A 21,759-nucleotide genomic window follows, 5' to 3' on the forward strand; every position below is an offset into this window, starting at 1 on the left:
CTATTCCAAACAGCAAATACCATCCTGTTCGCAATCTTGATACCCCATCCCTCAATAAGGGCAGGGGCGAGACATGAACATAATCTTTGGAAGCAGATAATTGTCTTGGGTTAAAAACTAGTGAACAGAATATATAAAGATACTTACATGAAGAAGTATTTGCTCCTTCTGTTGATACTGATATTCTAATGGGAGACTCTATAAAACATAAAAGTGGAATGAAGCTTTATTGAGTCATGCCACTTGGATTCTTAAATTAGAAATTTTGCCAGGCTTGGGTATCATCTAGAAAAAGAGGCCTAGAAAATGGTGCAACAGAAAAGCTGAAAGCATCTCAAAGTCAAAGGGAGATATATGCAATATTCAAAGACCACAAAGGAATGTTTCTGTAGGCCAGACCCAAAGACTTTAGAAAGAGATGCAAAAGGGGCTGGTCCATCTGCAAAGATACCCCCAACACACCAACTGCTGGTCCATTTCCTAAAACCACTACTCTGAACAGATCCACACTCCAGGTGAGACAGATAATTCCTTCTCTTAGGTTGGTCTTGATTTTAAGAAACATGAAACCAAAGAGAACAATCCCCATTTTCAGAGAGAGAATGAAAGGCAACTTTCATGCTTAGAGGGGGAAGAAAAAAGAAGAAGAAGAAGAATGACAATATTTTCAGGCGAACTGCTCTGCATAAACATCTTGGCCAAACGTGGTGCTGACTAAAGTCCATGCAAGTCCACTAGAGCAATTACTTCAGGATTGAATAAAACGTGCTAAATAAATACATAATACAATCACGGGGGAGGTACAGTAGCATGACTCTCTTAGGTAGCAAGGATAAAGGAAGGAAGGCCAGTACTTAAGTAAAGCAGAGCATAAAACATACCTCATGCAGAAAAAAAGCATGGGACCTAAGGGTTTTTATGAGTAAGAAATAAGAACAACTCAGTATCAAAGAAGGATGCTTCACAACCAGAAATTCAGCAACCAGAAAGTTATAATAAAGACTCAAGTCGTATCAGAAAGTACTAGTTACAGTCACTCCAAATTCCCAAGGCAAGCACCCCATGAATTTAAAAGCTCAGGTTTGTAACAGCATCTACTCGGGTTGGATAATGAAGTCCTTGCATTAAAGAAATGCCAGAGTGAAAGGTGAGGAAATTCAGAAACTCTACATATTTTTTTTCTTTTTCTCTCCCTCTCTCCCTTCTCTCTCTTTTTTTCTCTTTCTATTACTCAGAAAAGTAAGATTCTCTTACACTCCAGGATCATTCCACCTTATAACACACATACTTACATCTCAGTAATGACAAATTAATATGCCCTCAATACGGCCAAAGAGGTCTAGGACATAGAGAAAGTTAGCTTTTATGATTTTGTACAATGGCTTTGAAGGGAAGAGGCCAAACTGGGGAAGGTAAGCTAGAAAATGGCTGTGTTAGATCACATGGCCTCCAAGAGCTTCAACAAGGTAGAGGCCATAATGAAAAAAAAAAAAAAATCAATGAAGCCAAAGCATTAACTCTGGGGTAATGAAAAGAATACTGAGCTTGAAGTATCTGCTCTCCCACTTGCTGAGATACATGACTCAACATTTCTACTGCTTCAGTTTTCTGATCTGTAAAATGAAGAAAAATACTGCCTTGTTTCACAGATCTGTGTGATTACCAAACAATACGTAAAAATCTTTGTAAACTGTGAAGTATCATGCGAAAAACAAGTTATCATCAAACCTCTGAAGTGAGTTCTGAATCTAGGTCTCCAAAAACTTGTTCCCAACTAAATGTTTATTTTTAAATATTCTAAGGTTCTGTTAACTATGGAACTGCAGAGGTTGAGAAAAAGTAAGAAAAACACTTAAATTCACAGTAGCTGAATTACATTCACAGCTAGTGGAGAAATCAACGAATTAGGGTTATACATGTGTTTAGTAGAGTTGGGTTTTAAGTAGCGAATATATGCTCAGACCACAACTGCCATCAGCAAATATGACAGGCAAGTGACAAACAAACAAAAACAAACCAAAACACCCCCAAAAAACAAACAAAAAAAGCAACAGCATTTTAAAAAGTCAGGCCTATAACTGTGTTTTTGTTCAAGTTTAGTGACCCACAACTGATCATTAAGAGCCCAAAGGTCAGAGGTCAGACACTGATACATTATCCAGGAATAAACTCTGATGGATGAATGAGGGCAGAGACAGCTAAGAGAAGCACCTAGAAAGATATAAAAACTGAAGTTACAACCCAGACGTCTCCTTTCCTGGTCTAACGTCACTAAGTTGTATCTAGGTTTCTTTTTCCCATGCATGCCTCTTGGGTCCAAGTTCAGATACACAGCAAAAACCAGACTCTTTTAAGTAAAATCCAAAAAAGCAGACTGAGCTGGAGAAAAATACTGGAGCAGAAAACAAGAGCAGCTGAAATGTGGATGCAGAAGGGGTTCTGATTAGTAGAAGGAACAGCCAGCTGTGATGCCTGTCGCTCTGGTTAGTAAAACTTGACGAGCTTATTTTCCTTACCTGAAGACACATACGCTGTCTCAGTTGAGGCTGGCATGCCAGTGATGATCTCTGCAAAAAAGAAAAGGTGATAGGACATTATGATGTACAGTCAGGAGGCTGGGAGCCAGTTCCACAGCCTTCCTTCAAATAAAAAATGTGTGTAAAGGAAGAAAGTACTGCAAGGGGACGATGAAAGCCCAGGCCTCATACATACAGAGAGCGAGAAACGCAAAAAAAAAAAGACTATCCGGATAAGTAGTTCTTCTTTCTTGGGCAAAGAGCATGAGATGGGCTGTGACAGAATAATTAGGAAGAATTCCCTGCCCCCACTGGGGTCAGTGAAGAAGAATACATAGCAAAGGGCTCCTCTTCAGAAAGGAAGACGGAAACGGCAGAACCAAGAAAAATCAAAGCTGGGAGATGAAAACTGTGGTCAAAATTTTAAAATATTAGATCTCTGGAGAATTACATTTCTGTCCAAACCAAAAGCAAGTCATGTTTCCAGTCGGGATTGATGAAAAACATCAAGTTCTGGTATCAAATGCTACATAAAATTGCCAGTGGTAATCAAGATGGGTGTCTCATCATTTCAGCTACTCGGAGCAGGGCACAGAGCAAGTAGGCAGCTCCCAACTCAAGGAAATGCAGAATGAACCTGTACACTTCCGGATGCACTATTATCATGGGAATTGTGACGGTACTGTTCAAACTCTGACTTGTTTTCTTACTGCCTTTATGAGGGAATAAAGGATGAATACATTGTCTAATTCTGTATTCATCCAGTCCTTCCGAAAAGGGCTTCAGTTCGTTAGAATCTAATGTTCTCAGTGAGGCATAGGTTTATTGGACGTAGAGATGCGATGGTGGATATTATTCAACTTTCACTGTGTGTATAATTATTGTCAAATGATTTACTATTTATTAACCAGGACAAAAAGAGAAGTTGAATCTGTTGTGATGTATATATTACGAAAGTTACTAGATCCTACTAAAATCCTAAGTATGTCATATATTATCATTTTATGTTGGAATTAATAGCCTGTTAATCATGGAGTTGGAAATGTTCACGATCAGTATAATCACCTTTAAATACAGTTATGACCACTTAGGGCTTCCATGATAGAACTAGTCTAGTAGGTAAGATGAATTAATTTAAGTGGCAATGTTTCTTCAAGCTGAGAGGCTCTAGGCATAAATGGTTTAGTGGAATTGGAAAAAAAAATGGCATGTGAGATTCAGCAGGATGTTTAAGAATAAACATCAAGTTAAATATGAGTATATATAAACATGAGAAATATATCTTTAGTAAGACCAGTTTGTGTTTTTTCTCATGCAATTTAAATACGGACGGCCCTCTCTAATGAAGCATTAGGAAGACAAACCATTCAAGGTGCAAGATTATTATCAAGCCACCAGTCACCTATATTGGCTCTTACACCCATAAAAATGGGATCCAGTGAAAAGAATCAGCATGTGAGGGTGTATGATGTCCTCGGGACCTTCACAAGCAGCAGGCATTAAAGAAGATATTCTGAGTTGGTGTTATGGCGTTTCTGTTTCTGAAGTGGCTACAACTAGCTTTCTTCTTATGGGCTGTAGAAAATGATAACGGTTTTTCTTCGGGGAAAAGTTAAACAGATAGAAACATTTCTATCAAAGATTCACAGCATTTGTCTTTCTCTGTGAGTAGCTAGAAGAAGATCCAAGTTTCCAAGCAAGTACCCACACTGGGAGAGATGCTTTCTCATTCTGTTCACGGGACTCATCAATGACACAACAGCCAGACTGAAGTAAGAAGCTCAGGTCATAAGAACTGGGCAAAAATCCCCATCCTGGTATGAGTATCAAGACTCTTTCCACATTTATTTAGTTTCTTTTTTATCTGGTAAGCGGGCCTCTCACTGTTGCGGCCTCTCCCACTGCGGAGCACAGGCTCCGGACGTGCAGGCTCAGCGGCCATGGCTCACGGGTCCAGCCACTCGCGGCATGTGGGATCTTCGCGGACCGGGGCACGAACCCGTGTCCCCTGCATCAGCAGGCGGACTCTCAACCACTGCGCCACCAGGGAAGCCCTCACATTTATTTTTGACAGACTAAGTAGTCCCCTGTGACCTTCCAAAAAATAAACAAAACAAAAACCCCAGAATCAGAGCTATTCTATCTTCAGCATTAAAGATCTCAATGGGAAGAAAGGTTAACCATAACATTTCCTTGTTTCACTGAATGATACACACATAAAAATACCAGAACAGGAGGTTAGTACAAATATGTATCTACATGTAGACAACTTAAAATAACCTCCCTTTCTAAAATTAGAGTTTATCCTGGAGACCTTATAAATATCTTTAATGATTATGGTTCAAATAAAAAACTTTTGAATTATCTTGGGGGTAATACAAGCTCAGAACTTGTATACTTCTATACTAAAAGAATCTTGCTAATAAGAAAAGTTAATCTTTTTGATTAAAACCACTCAGCAAACATTTTTATGTGTTTTGGGTAGAATTCATAGATTGAGAAAACAACCTTTTGTTATAAGGGTGATTGAAAATAATTTTGTTACAATTACAGATTTAAAAAAAATTATCAAGTCCTGAAATCTCCTTGATGTTTATTTAAGCAACACATCTTTCCCCTTAGTAATGTGGTATATTAAATTTGTTAATTTATAAAGGACACCTCCTTCATTACTGCAAATTAATAGGGATTTAGAATCATCAAGAATTGAATACAGCTGAGCAATTTATGCTGAGTAGGCAAGGAAACATGGAACATCAGTATATTTGTAATGTTCGAGTGTTTTAATAAACTGGATCTGTTCTCAAGAAAAAGTGGCAGTGTCTGAAAAATAACACCTTCTGGAAAGGAATGTTTCTAATTATTAAGCATGCATGGCTTGTTTGAAATTTCATCATGAGCACAATATACTAAACATAACTATTTAGCAAAATACACATAAACAAATACAAGCATACATATATCTGTGTGAATTTAAATATCCAATTGTGTGACTCTTTCTTATTCTAAAATCACAGGTCATTATTGTGCCTTCAAAAATTGTGATCAAGTCATTTTTTTAAAGATTTAAGACGGGCATACTTATTAGCACTGGTAAAAATGATTTTGAGCATCTGAATCCTTGCTCATAATCGGAGCTTAGTCTTAAGCAACTGAGAAATTGTGAAATTAACAAATGGTGTAGAGGCAGGATGGATACCATGCATTGAAAAGACAGCTCTTTTCCACTCATATTACTCTTCCTTATTACACTTCATGAGAATCCTACATAATGCAACATACATGGAGACTACTATACAAACTATAAAACACATTTTATGTGCTTCTTAGTATAACTATAGGTTGCTCACCAATGTCATGCATTTCTCACAACACTGTCAATGTGGGTTACCCACATGAGCGAATTTTTTAAAGGGCCAATTGATATATTAATCAAATTTTGTGGAAATATTTTTTTCTGCTCATCTAAAATGAAACAGCTCTTTTATTGCTAGGAGCCCAATTGCTCCTATGGGATCCTGGATCTCACTCAAATGATTTTTCTCCTGATTAAAACAAGAAAACCTAGTAGAAGATATGATTGATTAGTTGTATATTCTCCTGTATTAATCTTTTAAAAGACAGCAGTACTTAATTAATTTGAAAACCAGTTACGTCTATTATTCTCTTCCCTAATCTGCTGCCCAGGAGTTTTTATAGAGCTTCTTAGCTAAGAGTTAATGACTACATTAAGGTTTCCTCTATAAAGACCAAGCCAAATAAGATACAAATTAAAATCAACATACAGTGTATGATCTGTGTGAACATGGTGTCTGTGGCCTTTTAAACTACTATATTTGAATTCATGAAAGGAATCCACCTGTAATCCATCACGTAATGATGATTGCCTACGAGATCCTGTTTTGTAGGAAAACTCAATTGGACTTTGGTAGACTGACATAATCCCAGAAGGCATCAGCAGAATGCATAGGTTTATATCTGTCTGCTGTATGACAAGTTCTTTTTTCTAAATAAGGTAGGGATTAAAAGGCATTGGAAATGACCAAAAACATATAAATTTCTAAAATGCTTAACAATTAACCTATATGTACATTCTTTTCTAAATGCGTGAAGATATTGGAAATATGGTCATTGCTTCACTCAAGCATATAATGCGTCGAGGGGAAATTCACAGTTTTTTCGTATTATTTCATTTATATCTGGCTGTTAATCTCAGCAGATCTAAACGATGGATTTCACTGCAGGAAGTTTATAAGATTAGATGGAAGATTTTCATGATCTGTGCTAATTTTATTCTAATAGTTCTCCGGCTGTCATAATGGGATTAAAGATAGTGTCAAACAGCAAGCTCATCTCGCTAAATTTTTCTTTTTTTCCTAAGGAGAGAAGAAAACACAGTCTTCCATGCATGTTTCCTTCTAACTCCTGCCATCCCTCCTAGAATCTTGTCCTAAAGTATGAACATCTAAGTGCCAGGAAGGCACCTGTGTGAGAATTTAAGTAAATCACAAGAAATCCTTTGCATAGAATGAAATTAGGATAATTAGTTCACAGCCACATACCAGGATCTTTCATCAAGGCAACCTATATAGAAATTATCAAACTGTAGTTACGTACTTATCGGAGAAATGAGTTAGACCACACAAAATAAACAAAATGACTAATATTTCATAGATAATATAATTAAAATCTCAAGGGGAGTTCTACATAATATAATATTTTGGCAACATGTTCTTATTTTTAAGTCTTTTTTTTCCCTAGGACACCCCTCCCCCATACTGGGGGTGAGGGGATTCTTGAGAATTCTACTCTCTCAGCCCAAGTCAATGGCAAATACACATTTAAGAAGAGATGGTTTATCACCCTGATACCAAAACCAGACAAAGATGTCACAAAAAAAGAAAACTACAGGCCAATATCATTAATGAACATAGATGCAAAAATCGTCAACAAAATACTAGCAAACAGAATCCAACAGCACATTACAAGGATCATACAGCATGATCAAGTGGGGTTTATCCCAGGAATGCAAGGATTCTTCAATATACGCAAATCAATCAATGTGATACACCATATTAACAAATTGAAGGAGAAAAACCATATGATCATCTCAACAGAGGCAGAAAAAGCTTTTGACAAAATTCAACACCAATTTATGATAAAAACCCTCCAGAGGGTACTTACCTCAACATAATAAAAGCCATATATGACAAACCGACAGCCAACATCATTCTCAATGGTGAAAAACTGAAACCATTTCCACTAAGATCAGGAACAAGACAAGGTTGCGCACTCTCACCACTCTTATTCAACATAGTTTTGGAAGTTTTAACCACAGCAATCAGAGAAGAAAAAGAAATAAAAGGAATGCATATTGGAAAAGAAGTAAAACTGTCACTGTTTGCAGATGACATGATAATATACATAGAGAATCCTAAAGATGCTACCAGAAAACTACAGAGCTAATCAATGAATTTGGTAAAGTAGCAGGATACTAAACTAATGCACAGAAATCTCTTGCATTCCTATACACTAATAATGAAATATCTGAAAGAGAAATTAAGGAAACACTCCCATTTACCATTGCAACAAAAAGAATAAAATACCTAGGGATAAACCTACCTAAGGAGACAAAAAACCTGTATGCAGAAAACTAAAAGATACTGATGAAAAAAATTAAAGATGATACAAACAGATGGAGAGATATATCATGTTCTTGGACTGGAAGAACTGATATTGTGAAAATGACTATACTACCCAAAGCAAGCTACAGATTCAGTGCAATCCCTATCAAACTACCAATGGCATTTTTCGCAGAACTAGAACAAAAAATTTCACAATTTGTCTGGAAACACAAAAGACCCCAAATAGCCAAAGCAATCTTGAGAAAGAAAAACAGAGAGCTGGAGGAACCAGGATCCCTGACTTCAAACTATAATACAAAGCTACAGTAATCAAGACAGTCAGCTATATACATATAGCTGACTCACTTTGTTATATAGCAGAAATATAGATCAATGGAACAGGATAGAAAGCCCAGAGATAAACCCATGCCCATATGGTCACCTTATCTTTGATAAAGGAGGCAAGAATATACAATGGAGAAAAGACAGCCTCTTCAATAAGGGGTGCTGGGAAAACTGGACAGCTACATGGAAAAGAATGAAATTAGAATACTCCCTAACACCATACACAAAAATAAACTCAAAATGGATTAAAGACCTAAATGTAAGGCCAGACACTATAAAAATCTTAGAGGAAAATATAGGGAGAACACTCTATGACATAAATCACAGCAAGATCCTTTTTGACCCACCTCCTAGAGGAATGGAAATAAAAACAAAAATAACCAAATGGGACCTAATGAAACTTCAAAGCTTTTGCACAGCAAAGGAAACCATAAACAAGACAAAAAGACAACCCTCAGAATGGGAGAAAGTATTTGCAAACGAAGCAACTGACAAAGAATTAATCTCCAAAATATACAAGCAGCTCATGCAGCTCAATATCACAAAAACAAACAACCCAACCCAAAAATGGGCAGAAGACCTTAACAGACATCTCTCCAAAGAAGATATACAGATTGCCAACAAACACATGAAAGGATGCTCAACATCACTAATCATTAGAGAAATTCAAATCAAAACAACAATGAGGTATCACCTCACACTGGTCAGAATGGCCATCATCAAAAAATCTATAAACAATAAATGCTGGAGAGGGTGTGGAGAAAAGGAAACCCTCTTGCACTGTTGGTGGGAATGTAAATTGATACAACCACTATGGAGAACAGTATGGAGGTTCCTTAAAAAACTACAAATAGAAGTACCATACGACCCAGCAATCCCACAACTGGGCATATACCCTGAGAAAACCATAATTCAAAAAGAGTCATGCACCACATTGTTCACTGCAGCACTGTTTACAATAGCCAGGACATGGAAGCAAACTAAGTGTCCATCAACAGATGAATGGATCAAGAAGATGTGGCACATATATACAAGGGAATATTATTCAGCCATAAAAAGAAATGAAACTGAGTTATTTGTAGTGAGGTAGATGGACCTAAAGTCTGTCATACAGAGTGAAGTAAGTCAGAAAGAGAAAAACAAATACCGTATACTAACACATATATATGGAATCTAAAAAAAAAAAAAGTGGTTCTGAAGAACCTAGGGGCAGGACAGGAATAAAGATACAGACGTAGAGAATGGATTTGAGGACACGGGGAGGGGGAAGGGTAAGCTGGGATGAAGTGAGAGAGTGGCATGGACATATATACACTACCAAATGTAAAACAGATAGCTAGTGGGAAGCAGCCGCATGGCACAGGGAGACCAGCTCGGTGCTTTGTGACCACCTAGAGGGGTGGGATAGGGAGGGTGGGAGGGAGACGCAAGAGGGAGGGGATATGGGATATATGTATACGTATAGCTGACTCACTTTGTTATATAGCAGAAACTAACACAACATTGTTAAGCAACTATACCCCAATAAAGATGTTTGGAAAAGAAAGAAAAGAAAAGAAGAGATAGTTTGGCCATGTGGCAGTTTATAACCAGAGTACCTCTTCCCAGAATCTTGAGGGACAGGGATGCGACAACATGAAGGTAGTGAATTTGAGTCCCCAAGAGCTCAGACCTGAGCTGAGACTTCTTGGATAACCAGTCTTGATCTGAATATAGCAAACTCACAGATGACAGTAGAAGGTGAACATCAGAACGGCTCCACATTTTCCTCTGGTGGCACCAGAACTAAGCCCTTGAGGTGCGGGAAGAGAAGAGAGTCCCCCAATGTACAGAATGCACTGGCCTTGTCTATCCTGGTGCCTGAGGAGTACAGGCTCTGACGAGCTTCACATCTGACCCACTTCCTCTGAAAAGAGAGGGCGTTTCTAGGCAGCCACGTTTCCGGCTCCACTATCCTGGGTGAGCCCACGGTGGGGACCTGAGTAGAATACATTGATGATTTGAAAGCTCTCTGGATCTTTTGATGTGGTCTGGCATAGTCAGCTCTGCCAGTCAGATTCTTGCTATGGGGAATTTGATTTAGGAACTGAGGAAACAATCACACAGTAGGAGTCAAAACTGGAAGGATGCCTTCACAGGAGGCATGAAGAAGAATATGGCCAATTGGAATCATAAGCAGGTCAAAGTTTGGAATTATAAAGAAGCATATTTGACGGGCTTCCCTGGTGGCGCAGTGGTTGAGAGTCCACCTGCTGATGCAGGGGATGCGGGTTCGTGCCCCGGTCCGGGAAGATCCCACATGCCGCAGAGCGGCTGGGCCCGTGAGCCATGGCCGCTGAGCCTGTGCGTCCGGAGCCTGTCCTCCGCAACGGGAGAGGCCACAACAGTGAGAGGCCCACATACCGCAAAAAAAAAAAAAAAAAAAAAAAAAAAAAAAGAAGCATATTTGAAAGAGGAGAGGTTAGAAAATCTAAGAAACAGAAGATTCAAGAACATATCTGAGGCACATGAAGGAGAGACTTGAGAGAAAAGCCATAAATTCCTGGTGTTTAAACTCATAGATACACCCTGGGTACCATGTTCTCCTCGAGGCCCAGTTATAATGGAGTTCTAGTTCTTCCCAACGGAATCCCCCTCTCTTGATGCCTCACACCTGTTTTTCAGTTTTCGTTCTTCACAAACCAAGGAATCTACCTTAAACGCTCACAAACAGAGTCTGGTATAGAGTAAACTATACTGGACTGGGAATTAAATAATTTAAGACACATCCTAAGTCTCCATTTCTTTTTAAATACAATGAGAGGGTTGGATAAGGATGAACTAGTCCTAACATTCTAAGTAGAAAATAAAACCCACCACCTTATAGTGTAATTGACATTCTTTGTTCTCCTCCTTCAGATGCTTTCAATAAGCCAATAGGAACCCAGTCCTTAAAGAATTTTAGTTGGTTGTTTAAGAATGACTTCCTTACAATACTCCGTGAACTTCTTTTTATTCTTGTCAGGTAAAAAAGAACACCCCTACCTTCATTTCTCTACACTTTATAATGGGTCAATACTACATTCAAATTCAAGACCAATTCTTGAATGAATTAATATGGAACAGTAAGTTGGATGTCGCTCCTATGAAAGAAATGTGAAAAGCCATGTTATCAAAACTTCTGCACCCCGAAATTAATTTTAAAATTCTATTAATTCTATTAATTAATTATTTAATTCTATTTTCCTGGGACTTTACAGTATGCATAACTACACAAATCTAATCGTGTCCAAATCATAATTCAATAGCCTTTACCACGAGGACACAGATTGAACCAAACAAGCAACTGACAAACTGAGAACAAGCTATTAAACACGGTATAATAGAAAGAAAAGAATAAGCCACTGAAATTTTAAATTTGTGTTTCAAGTTGCATCCCATAAAATTCCAAGTGGGGAAAAATAACGCGAGCCAAACTCTATTGCTTAACCTGTGCTGATTAAAAAAGAAAGCGATGTTATGTTTACTCTTACAAATTTTAAATGGTAAATGATAAACACGACCCCTAACAATAGTAAGGGAATCCACTTTTCACTGTTGTCCTTTGTTCTCTGTGGAGGGAGGTATTTAAAGCGAAAGTAATGAAGTGTGATTACACTGCAATAGAGCAGTTCATTGGGAAGTCCACAGAGGACCTAGGAATTAACCTGGATTTTCCCAACCCTGTTCCATATTTGTATCTCACTCCATCCTCCTTATCCTGTTAAGTCAACTGATATAAACAACATCAATCTCCTAAGGAGTTAACCCCTGAAGTGACTTTTACTCTTCCCTTGCTGGCTTCGCCATTTTATCTTATCACTTTAAGAGATCAGGCCTTTGCAGTGGACATTCTTTCTCAGCACCTGCCTACAAGCGGTGCAGTTACGCTTTGTTTTATAACAGATGACAGGGCTTGTGAAGGCAGCTGTTCAGTGCCATAACTCAAAACAGCACCAAAGGTTTTGAAGCAGCGTTTTATTGTTTCAAGAGATTTAGCTGCTCACTGCTAGCACATCATCAGCTTCTAGAGATGACTCCATCAAGTTGTGCAGTGTTAGGGGATCGGGAACAGAGAGCCACCAGCTGTGGAGCTTTGCCCTTCCTCAGATAACTCAGAGAGGTGGTCGGAAGACAGGGGCACCTTCTGCCTCCAAGTCATTCATTTGTTTAACAAACATCCCCTGACACTGCCCTCAGAGAAACAGAAGCTGAAGCCTATACATAAAAAAGGCTTTGCCTCTAAGACTCTCTTAATTTCCGAATTAACAGGCCCAAAACAACCTGATAGGCCTAACGTTCTACTACCTAGAGCCAGATGTATATAAGAACATAAAAACTGCCAGGACTACGTCAAGACTGTATTCTGTTTACACACACGCACGCGCACACACACACAAGCAGAACATATATTCATACATAATACACATATGTATGTAAATATATACAATATACATATATTCTGTATATACATATGTATTCTGTACATAAATTATATGTATACACATATTCTGGTTTGATAGAGCAAAAAACTTACCTGCTCTCCCTGACTAACTTAAAGTGGAGGTATAATCTCTTTCTTTTAGCAAACCATCCTGTCTCTGCTATTCATGATGTTATTCAAATCCCTTTTTAAAAAATCTATGTATATTTCAGGTCTATTTCAGTCATGAGTAAAGAGCCTTATGGGGGACCCATAAGATAGTTGAAAGGCATGGTTTTCCCTCCACGATTTTTGTTTGTTCACAATGAGATTTAACACACCGATGTATTACAAGTCTTACCACATACCTTGATGACTCCTCTCAGAGACTGAGAAATAGGACATAGTAGGTGTCTCTTACCGTTTGCATCCACAATGGTGATATTGGCAGAAGCACTGTCGTTTCCTAATTTGCTGATCACTTTGCACATATATTCTCCAGAATCAGCCAGTGATGCTTTGTTAATGCGAAGTTCTGACTTCCTGTGAGACCAGGACCAAAGCGGTTGTAAGTATATTTCACAGAAATACAATGACCATCAAAATAAAGCCCCTGTAGTTTCAGAGTTCTCATACTCCCCCTTCCCGCTCTACACACACCATGTTAAAACACAACTGACTAGTACACAGATGTGTGATTTCACCAAAAGTGAGATACATCTCATTTAAATTATACCCTGGACATAGTCTTAATTTTATCACCCAGCTCAGCAATTGAAATAAATTCTTTTCTCATTTTTCTTATTATTCCTTTAGCACCACCACTAACCACATGATGCCTCAGAATTTTTTTTCACCCAAACGATAAATTTCCTTTCCTCTCTGTATCTCAATGTCACCAGCCACTAGGGTTAAGGAAGATAAAAAAGTGTAAAGCCGTTTCTTATAAATCCGGTAAGCACAGATACTTAATGAAGGCTAGACTAGATTAAAATGCTCTGCACTCCTTTTCCCAGCAGAGTGACATCAGGAATTATGTTAATTTTGAATGCAGAGGATTTATCACTTCCAAAAGAAAGGGAATTTGTCATTCTTTAAGAAGATTCTCATTGCTGGGAGCACAGTACCACACAAATGGTTCTTAATATTGAAATAAATATTCATACAACAATAGCACACACTTTTATAAAACTACATATTAAACCAATATTTGGCGCTCCTTCTAAGCATGGGCAGCACTGTGATTTGCATCTGTCTCTATGCTTTACTACTGCACATAGCCTATAATTTAAGCAGTCTCTATGATTTAAAAACTCAGGCCTATTGGGATTGGCACAGCATTCATTAAAGCCTTTTGCTAGCTAGTGGGAACCTGCTGTATAGCACAGGGAGCTCAGCTCTGTGCTCTGTGATGACCTAGATGGGTGGGATGAGGGGGGAGGGACGTCCAACAGGGAAGGGATATATGTACACATACAGGTGATTCACCTCGTTGTACAGCAGAAACTAACACGACATTGTAAAGCAATTGTACTCCAGTAAAACATTTAAAAAAATATATACAGTGTCCTTGTATACAGGAGCCTGGTACTGGCTGCCTGGGTTCTTGAGAGGAGGACATCAGGGAGAAAAGGCAGGAAGCAAAGAGAGCAACTCAGAATCATACGCAAACCTCCTGTAAACTACACCTTCCTCATTTTAAAGTGAATTTTCTGGTCTTCTTGTCAGATAATATTATTAATCAAGTTGGATCAATTGTTCAAAATTTAATTTCTACTCTTCTCCAGTCTACTGCATTGAACCACCCCTACCTGCCTTCCATGTTGGTACTTTTGCTTATTACTTCTTTCTCCTAGAATGGGGGCCCCATATTTCTACCCATCAAGATATGAGCTGATCTTTAAGGACCACCTCGGAGCCAGTTCCTTCGTCAAGCCTTTCATGATCATGTACCTGGAGCTGCTCTCTTTTTTTTTTTTTCTAAATTCTGCCAGCCTTGAGTACCTCTCTCATGAGAATCTTCTTAAAGAAACATGGTAATCAGACTTACAGTTAACATTAATTTACAGTTAATCTTGGATAGTTCTTAAAATCAAAATTCTCCTAAAAGACCTGGGCAGTGTTTACTGGAATACTATTCCAAGGAATGTAAATAAATGTTATGCTTAAAAGAGAAAGAGAAAGAGAACAAGGGAAAAAAAGGTAATTTTCTATGCTGAAGTAAGTGTTGCATTAAACAAACTTAGAGTTCGTTACAACCTACCTCTTAGTCATTTTATGCAAATAGTTACAGTGAATTTCTAAGGCATGACAAGTGACTAAGGAATCCTTTCTGTAGAGACACCCTTCGGAATTCTATGACTGAGCATCAATGGGCCAAGACCAAGAATCAATTTAATCAAGCTAAGCATAACAAATACACTCAGGTTCAAAAATCAGTAGCAGAAATACAGGCTGGGAGGGATGAGCTTTGACAACAATATACACAGAAAAAAGGGATTTCAATTAGCTACACGTTTAACATTACTCCATTTGAAACAACTATTTAAAAAAGAAGAAAAAAGAAATGTATGCACTGTTTGGCCAAATTAATATTAAAAGAGCACGAGGCAAATTTTATAAAAGTCTCAATACACCGCTCACAGGCTGAATCACATCTAGAGTATTGCATTATGTTTCAAAGTGGCATTTGATAAAAAAATTATCAATAGCTAGAGGAGTTTAGAAGAGGGTGATCAGAATTGAATAGGGCCTAGAAATCTTATCACTAGAGAAGATGCTATTAAAGAACCAGAGGTTCCACTGGCAGGTAGCTATGAACAAGATATATTTAAATACATTTCATCGTTGTTATCTGAAAAAGGAAATTATTTGGTGACGCTCTTAAAGGTAGAATTGTGTCTTACAGGAAAAAGAAGGTACATTTTGGATGATATATAAGGAAGAACCTTTTGAGCGCCCAAACTTGGACAGGGTGTCATGTGAAAGAGTTAGGTTTTCTCTTTGGAAAGATTCAAGTCTGGAGGGCCACCTGTCAAGCAATTCCTAACAAGAATATCTCTAGGCAGAGAAAGATTAAATTAGATCAGTGGTTTCAATCAGCTTTGAAAAAACAAACCCTGTTTTAAAATGAAAGCTTAAATGAGACATGCATATTTAAAAATATTATGAAGGGAGAAAGTGTTTATGTCAAAAAGGTTGGCAACCCTTTTTGCAGTTCAATGGAAACTCAAAATTCTCCAGGGACATGAAGGGCCCCTTTGAACTCTAATGACACGTTTAACTATGAGATTCTTCAATCCTTGGGTCTTAGAGCAGGAATGGGAAATAGTGAGAGAGTAGAAATAGACAAACCTTCTTAAAAATTATACACTGCAACAATTTGGGGCTTTAATAAGTATGGTTATAATAGTCTTATTTTACTGTCTTCAGTAGGCTACCATATCTTGCTGAAAAGAAGACAGTTAACTTGGAAGAATTAATGAACTCCCTTCCAATCACAGAATTAACTTTTTGCTCTTTAATTGATGAGTTGCCTGGGGATCTGGGAGGGGTGACTATTTTGGCGGATTTTCATTTCTAAAAGTTTTAAAACAGTTAATTCATGTAACATGTTTAAAAAGATGCTTGAAATAGAGTAAGCTCCAAATAAGTGTTGGCTATTATTATAATTACATTCTACATGCCTGCAATTTTTAGAGTTTTATAATAAGCATGCATTGGTTTGGAATAAGAAAAAATAAAACAATGTAACAATAAATTAATACAAACAGTTATAAATATTAATTTCTTTTTCTTTTTTTTATATCAAAATGCAAACTGTGTTCTTCTAATGAGTGCTCACTGACAAGACAGATTCAAGCTACTATCTCGTTTTTCTTACTTAACTTGATTCTCCCACCATGTTTTACAGGCTAAGGCAACTTAAATGCATATAGAACCGATCACCTCAGTTTATAAAATTCCATTCCTCTGATCTCTAAGGAATGATATGAACTTGCGTGTGTGTGTGTTCAACACAGCTTTCAGATACTGTTGAATTGCCCATGATGAGAAGGGTAAAGAAGAGAGAGAGGGATTTCACAGTGCAAACTAGAGAATGTCACTTGCCATCTGGTTCTACCAGAATGAAGTCACTTGCCACTGCAGCAACTGTGAAACTCTACAGAACCAGGCACTGCGTAAAATGCCTCACATAAACGCTATGAAACAGGCACTGCGTATTCCCGTTTTATACCCAAAGAATTTGAGATTTTCCTACATATAAAGTTAAAATGACCTGTCAGAGCGGCTCAACTCATCAAAGAAGGGGATGTGTAGAAACCTTTTCTATTATAGAGTCAAAAAAACCTGAAACAATTGATAACAGGAGAAATAATTCCTTAAAAAATGTTGTTAACTTGACCAAATCAATTAGAATCGATTTTAAACAAAATTAAGATGTGTAAGAACAGGGAATTCTCTGGTGGTCCAGTGGTTAGGACTTCGTGCTTTCACTGCCGAGGGCCTGGGTTCGACCCCTGGTCAGGGAACTAAGATCCCACAAGACGTGTGGCGCAGCCAAAAAAAAAAATGTGAGAACAGAAACGAAGAGAAAGAGAAGAAACGAAGAGCTGGTACAAAATTAAGGGCATCCAAAAGTGTGCGCCAGACACAAACAACAGGAAGTCAGACTTTAATGAGGCTGACGAAGGACAGGTATGCAAATGAGGCCAACTGGACGACCCCCAAATACGATCTGTCACACACCAAGCTCTTTAACCAGTTTTCTTGATCAAAATGGTCCACCAGGCAAAGGAAAGGAGAACAAGGGGACACTTAAGACCAGGGCAGTTTCCATTTCTTTTCATTGGTCCCACATATCGCTTAGCCAAATAAAATAAAATAAACAAAGGCTCGCACGTGAATGCAAAATCATAGGAAGAACATGTAGGAATGTCCTTTATTAGTAGGAGCAGGGGCCGAAGGTGGATAAGACTTTACAAAATAATAGCAATTCCCTATCGGTATAAAATCTTTTCATAACACTAAGGGATTAAAAGGAAATTCTGGCTGCTACGAAAAATCTAGATTGTAAAATGTGAAAAAGAAACGGAGGCGAAGGACTGGAAGAGGGTCAATGTTTTACTTTAAACAAAGACAATGCCAGGGAAATCCTAAACCTCACACTAAAATTCACCTCTGCTTGTGATCACAGTCTAAGATAAAGTTTATCCCTTCTTGGCCTGCTGGCTAAGGGCAAATGTAGTAAGAGAAAGTTAAGTAAGCAAGAAACCACTGCAAACCACTGACATTTTGAACATCTTCGTAATGAAGAATTATGAGTAATGTAGATGAAGCTGACAAACAAGAATGTCTTTTATTGAAGACTTTACCCTAAGCCTGAACATGCCCCTTGCCTGAAGTCGTGATGTTACTGGATACTACAGCAAAATCACAAGTAGTTGTGAAAAGACAAAAGACATAGATTCAGATCAATTTCAAGTCCAAGTGTTACCATTCATTAACATTATATCTACAGGAAGAAACCTAATGGCCTTCATTCTTGGGATATTAACTTTTTAATGGGTATAATAACAATAGTATTCATTCTCTTATATTTCTAAGTTGAAATAATTGAGGATCTTGCAAATGTTAATTAAATTTAGATTCAGTTTGGTCCTTTAAAAAAAGGTGACAGCACTAATTTTTTTTTTTAAAGATACAACTTCAGAAATGACCGAATACCCAATTCTGAAACCCAATAAGCTGGTCCCTTATCAGTAGCTGCCCACTTTACACAAAGTATCTTATTTTTCAGAGGATCAAATATGCTCAATGCTTTGCCAAGAGTAATTTACAGTCACATTACTTGAATAAAAGTCTTTCTTGTTCCCACTTAATTCTTTCCAGCAAGGCTATTGTTTAAAAGAAGTAATTTCTGAATATCGGCCTTTCCGGGATAATGGGATTTTATTAATATGTAGACAGTGCTCTTAGCTGTCTGGGCCTATGAAGCCAATATGAAAATGCTTTTCTGCATAGCAATGACACTTTTATATGTCATCCAAGCCATGCAACCAATTAGCTCTTTACCTATACATGTTCTCTTTCAAAACCGAATTCATTCCAGGCAACTCACTTGTTCCCTTTTGTCCTCTTGTTTACCCAACCTCATTAGCTTCTCTCCAGGCATCCTCACCTAGAATACCTGCAGCCTGCAGCTGATTTGTTCTGTTCCTTCAGTCTAGATAATCCTCTCCTCCCTCTCTTCCTCCTCCCCTCTTTCTAGGAAGCCTCCACAGTCCTGGACTGGGTCCTCTCCCCGGCCCGTGTGAGCTTCTTTCTACAGCATTCCGTGATCATCACTATCGCTGAATTTACAACTGAGTCACACAACTGCTTACATTTCCCTCCCCTCTTGAGACCAAGCCTCTGAGAGCAGAGAGAACTTCTTCTTCATCTCTGTGGACCCAGCATCTAGCCCGGGGCCGACACGCAGCATCTGTCCAATAAAGGGCAAAATTCCCCATCCACTCCCCCACTGGCCCAACCCAACTGGCCTCTTTATTGCCCTATGAACAGAACCTGCTACTGACTGTGGTTTCTGCTCTCTCTATAACCACCCCACCCCACCGCAGCCACCCACCCAGAGGGATTCTCTGTCTTCAGCAGAGTCAAATCTACCCCCTCACAGTGACTCCTGAATCTCTTCGGGGCTCCCGCACTTCCCAGCTCCCATGGTACTTAGCACCAGTAACCTACAATTCAGTGTTTAGTTTGATTGTCTGATATGAAGTGCTAGATAGTTCATCTCCCTAATTCAATCTGGACTTACCATAAAGCAGGATTTACCTCAATATAACTAATCCATTTTTTAGATCACTATTTGTAAACAGATGGGCTGCTTAAAAATCTTGACGCTCCCCAGCCCTAGCAGGGTTTCAGCACTTGATCACTGGAACTCCTATGTTTTATATAAGGCTGAACTGGATAATCTCTCTACAATCTGACGACCCCCTGAGTGTAAAGATAACACCTAGGATTCTTCCGTTTCTCCACCTTCCTAGCATTTGTGGGCACTTATTTATTTTTGCTATTATATGACAGCCACATAGAAATGAATGAGACATGACCCTGCGTGTGCAGATAATTGAGTTTCTTACTAACTGGGCTATTTGATGAAAAACAAAACAGACACTGAAAGCTATCTAAAAGTATTTTTTGCTGCTGTGAAACTTCTCTAGAAGAATCATGCTTATTTTTTCAATTCGTTCACTCTATCTCCTCCCCTCCCCACATGGACACGTGATTAAATGTGTCTGCTTTCCATTTTTAAAGAAGGAATGAGGCATTAAGGAATCCAAGAAATAGATTTGTATTCCAGCTTAGTCACAGCTAGTTGGGTGACTCAAGGCAAGACAACACTTTTTTGACCCTTGACTGCTTAATCTGCAAAATTAGAGTCACACGTGCAGTAAACTGTCCTTACTACCTAGGGGAATGTTGTAAAAAACAAACAAATAAGAGTATGTATAAAAATACCCTGTCACTCTACAGCATTACTTTTTGCATCTTTGAAGTGTCACCTGCTACAGAAAGTGATATTGCCTTCACGCTGTATTCTTCTTCCAAATCGAGAGATGGTACTGACACAATCAATAACAAGAATAAGCAGTGGGTCTTCCCTGGTGGCGCAGTGGTTGAGAGTCCGCCTGCCGATGCAGGGGACACGGGTTCATGCCCCGGTCCGGGAAGATCCCACATGCCGCGGAGCGGCTGGGCCCGTGAGCCATGGCCGCTGAGGCTGTGTGTCCGGAGCCTGTGCTCCGCGACGGGAGAGGCCACAACAGTGAGAGGCCCGTGTATCGCAAAAAAAAAAAAAAAAAAAAAAAAGAAGAAGCAGTGTAGTTACTAAAACCATGGAAACTAGAACAACATCCTTAATTATGGTTATTACAGTCATTAAACACTGTTAAGATTAAATTAAATTTCCATTATAATCACTTCATTTACTCTTGCACTTGCAAGAGTGTGTGGCTTTTTGGTAGATGTCCTATAAACTCAAAGTCCAGGCAGAGATTCTTTCATTGCTGCTTCTGTTATCATAGCTGGGATTTCACTGGAATCCTCTGAAGTAGAGAAAATGTAATCTTGGAGCTTGGAGCCACTATGATACACGTCACATTGATTAAAGGACTGTTCACAAGCAAAAATCCAAGGTTTTTAGCTCTTCCATCATTTCAAAATGTAGTTTGATATTAGAAGAAAAATTTCTTAAATAAGGAGAAAAATAAAAATGAAGAATGTAGGAATAATAAAAAAGCATCATTTTAGAGTAGGTATAGAACATACCTACCAAGATGCTATAGGGAATCACATGAAGCTTTTCCAAATATGGATCTCCTCAAGGAGGGCAGGAAAATTTAAGATTCTTGCTACCCAGGATTACTGGATGTTTTAATCTGCTCTAATGGTGATATAGTTGAATAGAATTGTCAGTTAAACATTCTTATTAGGTATTTTATGTACTAACCTTTTACCTGAAAATAGTTCAAAAGCGACTGATTACATTCTAAGTCTTTCCATAAATCTCGGTATTTATTGATCTTTATAACAAAGTCAGGATTTTGATTGTGCAAGGCACTGGTACTCTAAATGGGATTTTAGGATCCCACCTATTACTTAGTATTACAACAGCTGCTATTAATACTACTTTCCCTCATCCCTTCTATTTCCACCCACACCCTACAGTTCTTTCCACATCTATCCTTTCCTTTCTTCGTCCAGAAGTTGTAAGAATCAGAAACTTTAAATTCTTTCCTATATAATGACACAATTTCTGGCCACCATA

The 21,759-nt window shown here is 38.3% G+C and overlaps 1 protein-coding gene across 8 annotated transcripts in view; it reads right to left on the bottom strand.

Annotated features, from left to right (window-relative positions):
- The window catches only part of NRG1 (neuregulin 1), a 1,030,155-nt gene that overhangs the window by 147,200 nt on the left and 861,196 nt on the right, over positions 1 to 21,759 (bottom strand). For 7 of the 8 annotated variants that reach the window (XM_049704163.1, XM_004283637.3, XM_004283635.4 and 4 more), the window contains exons 3-5: positions 13,348 to 13,469; positions 2,517 to 2,567; positions 148 to 198 (exon numbers count right to left, since the gene is read on the bottom strand). In XM_049704163.1, the coding sequence (XP_049560120.1) occupies positions 148 to 198; positions 2,517 to 2,567; positions 13,348 to 13,469 (224 nt within the window). The remainder of the gene's footprint in view (positions 1 to 147; positions 199 to 2,516; positions 2,568 to 13,347; positions 13,470 to 21,759) is intronic. The other variant, XM_033412622.2, reaches the window with a different exon arrangement.

This window comes from Orcinus orca, chromosome 21 (assembly GCF_937001465.1).
Source record: "Orcinus orca chromosome 21, mOrcOrc1.1, whole genome shotgun sequence".
NCBI lineage: Eukaryota > Metazoa > Chordata > Mammalia > Artiodactyla > Delphinidae > Orcinus > Orcinus orca.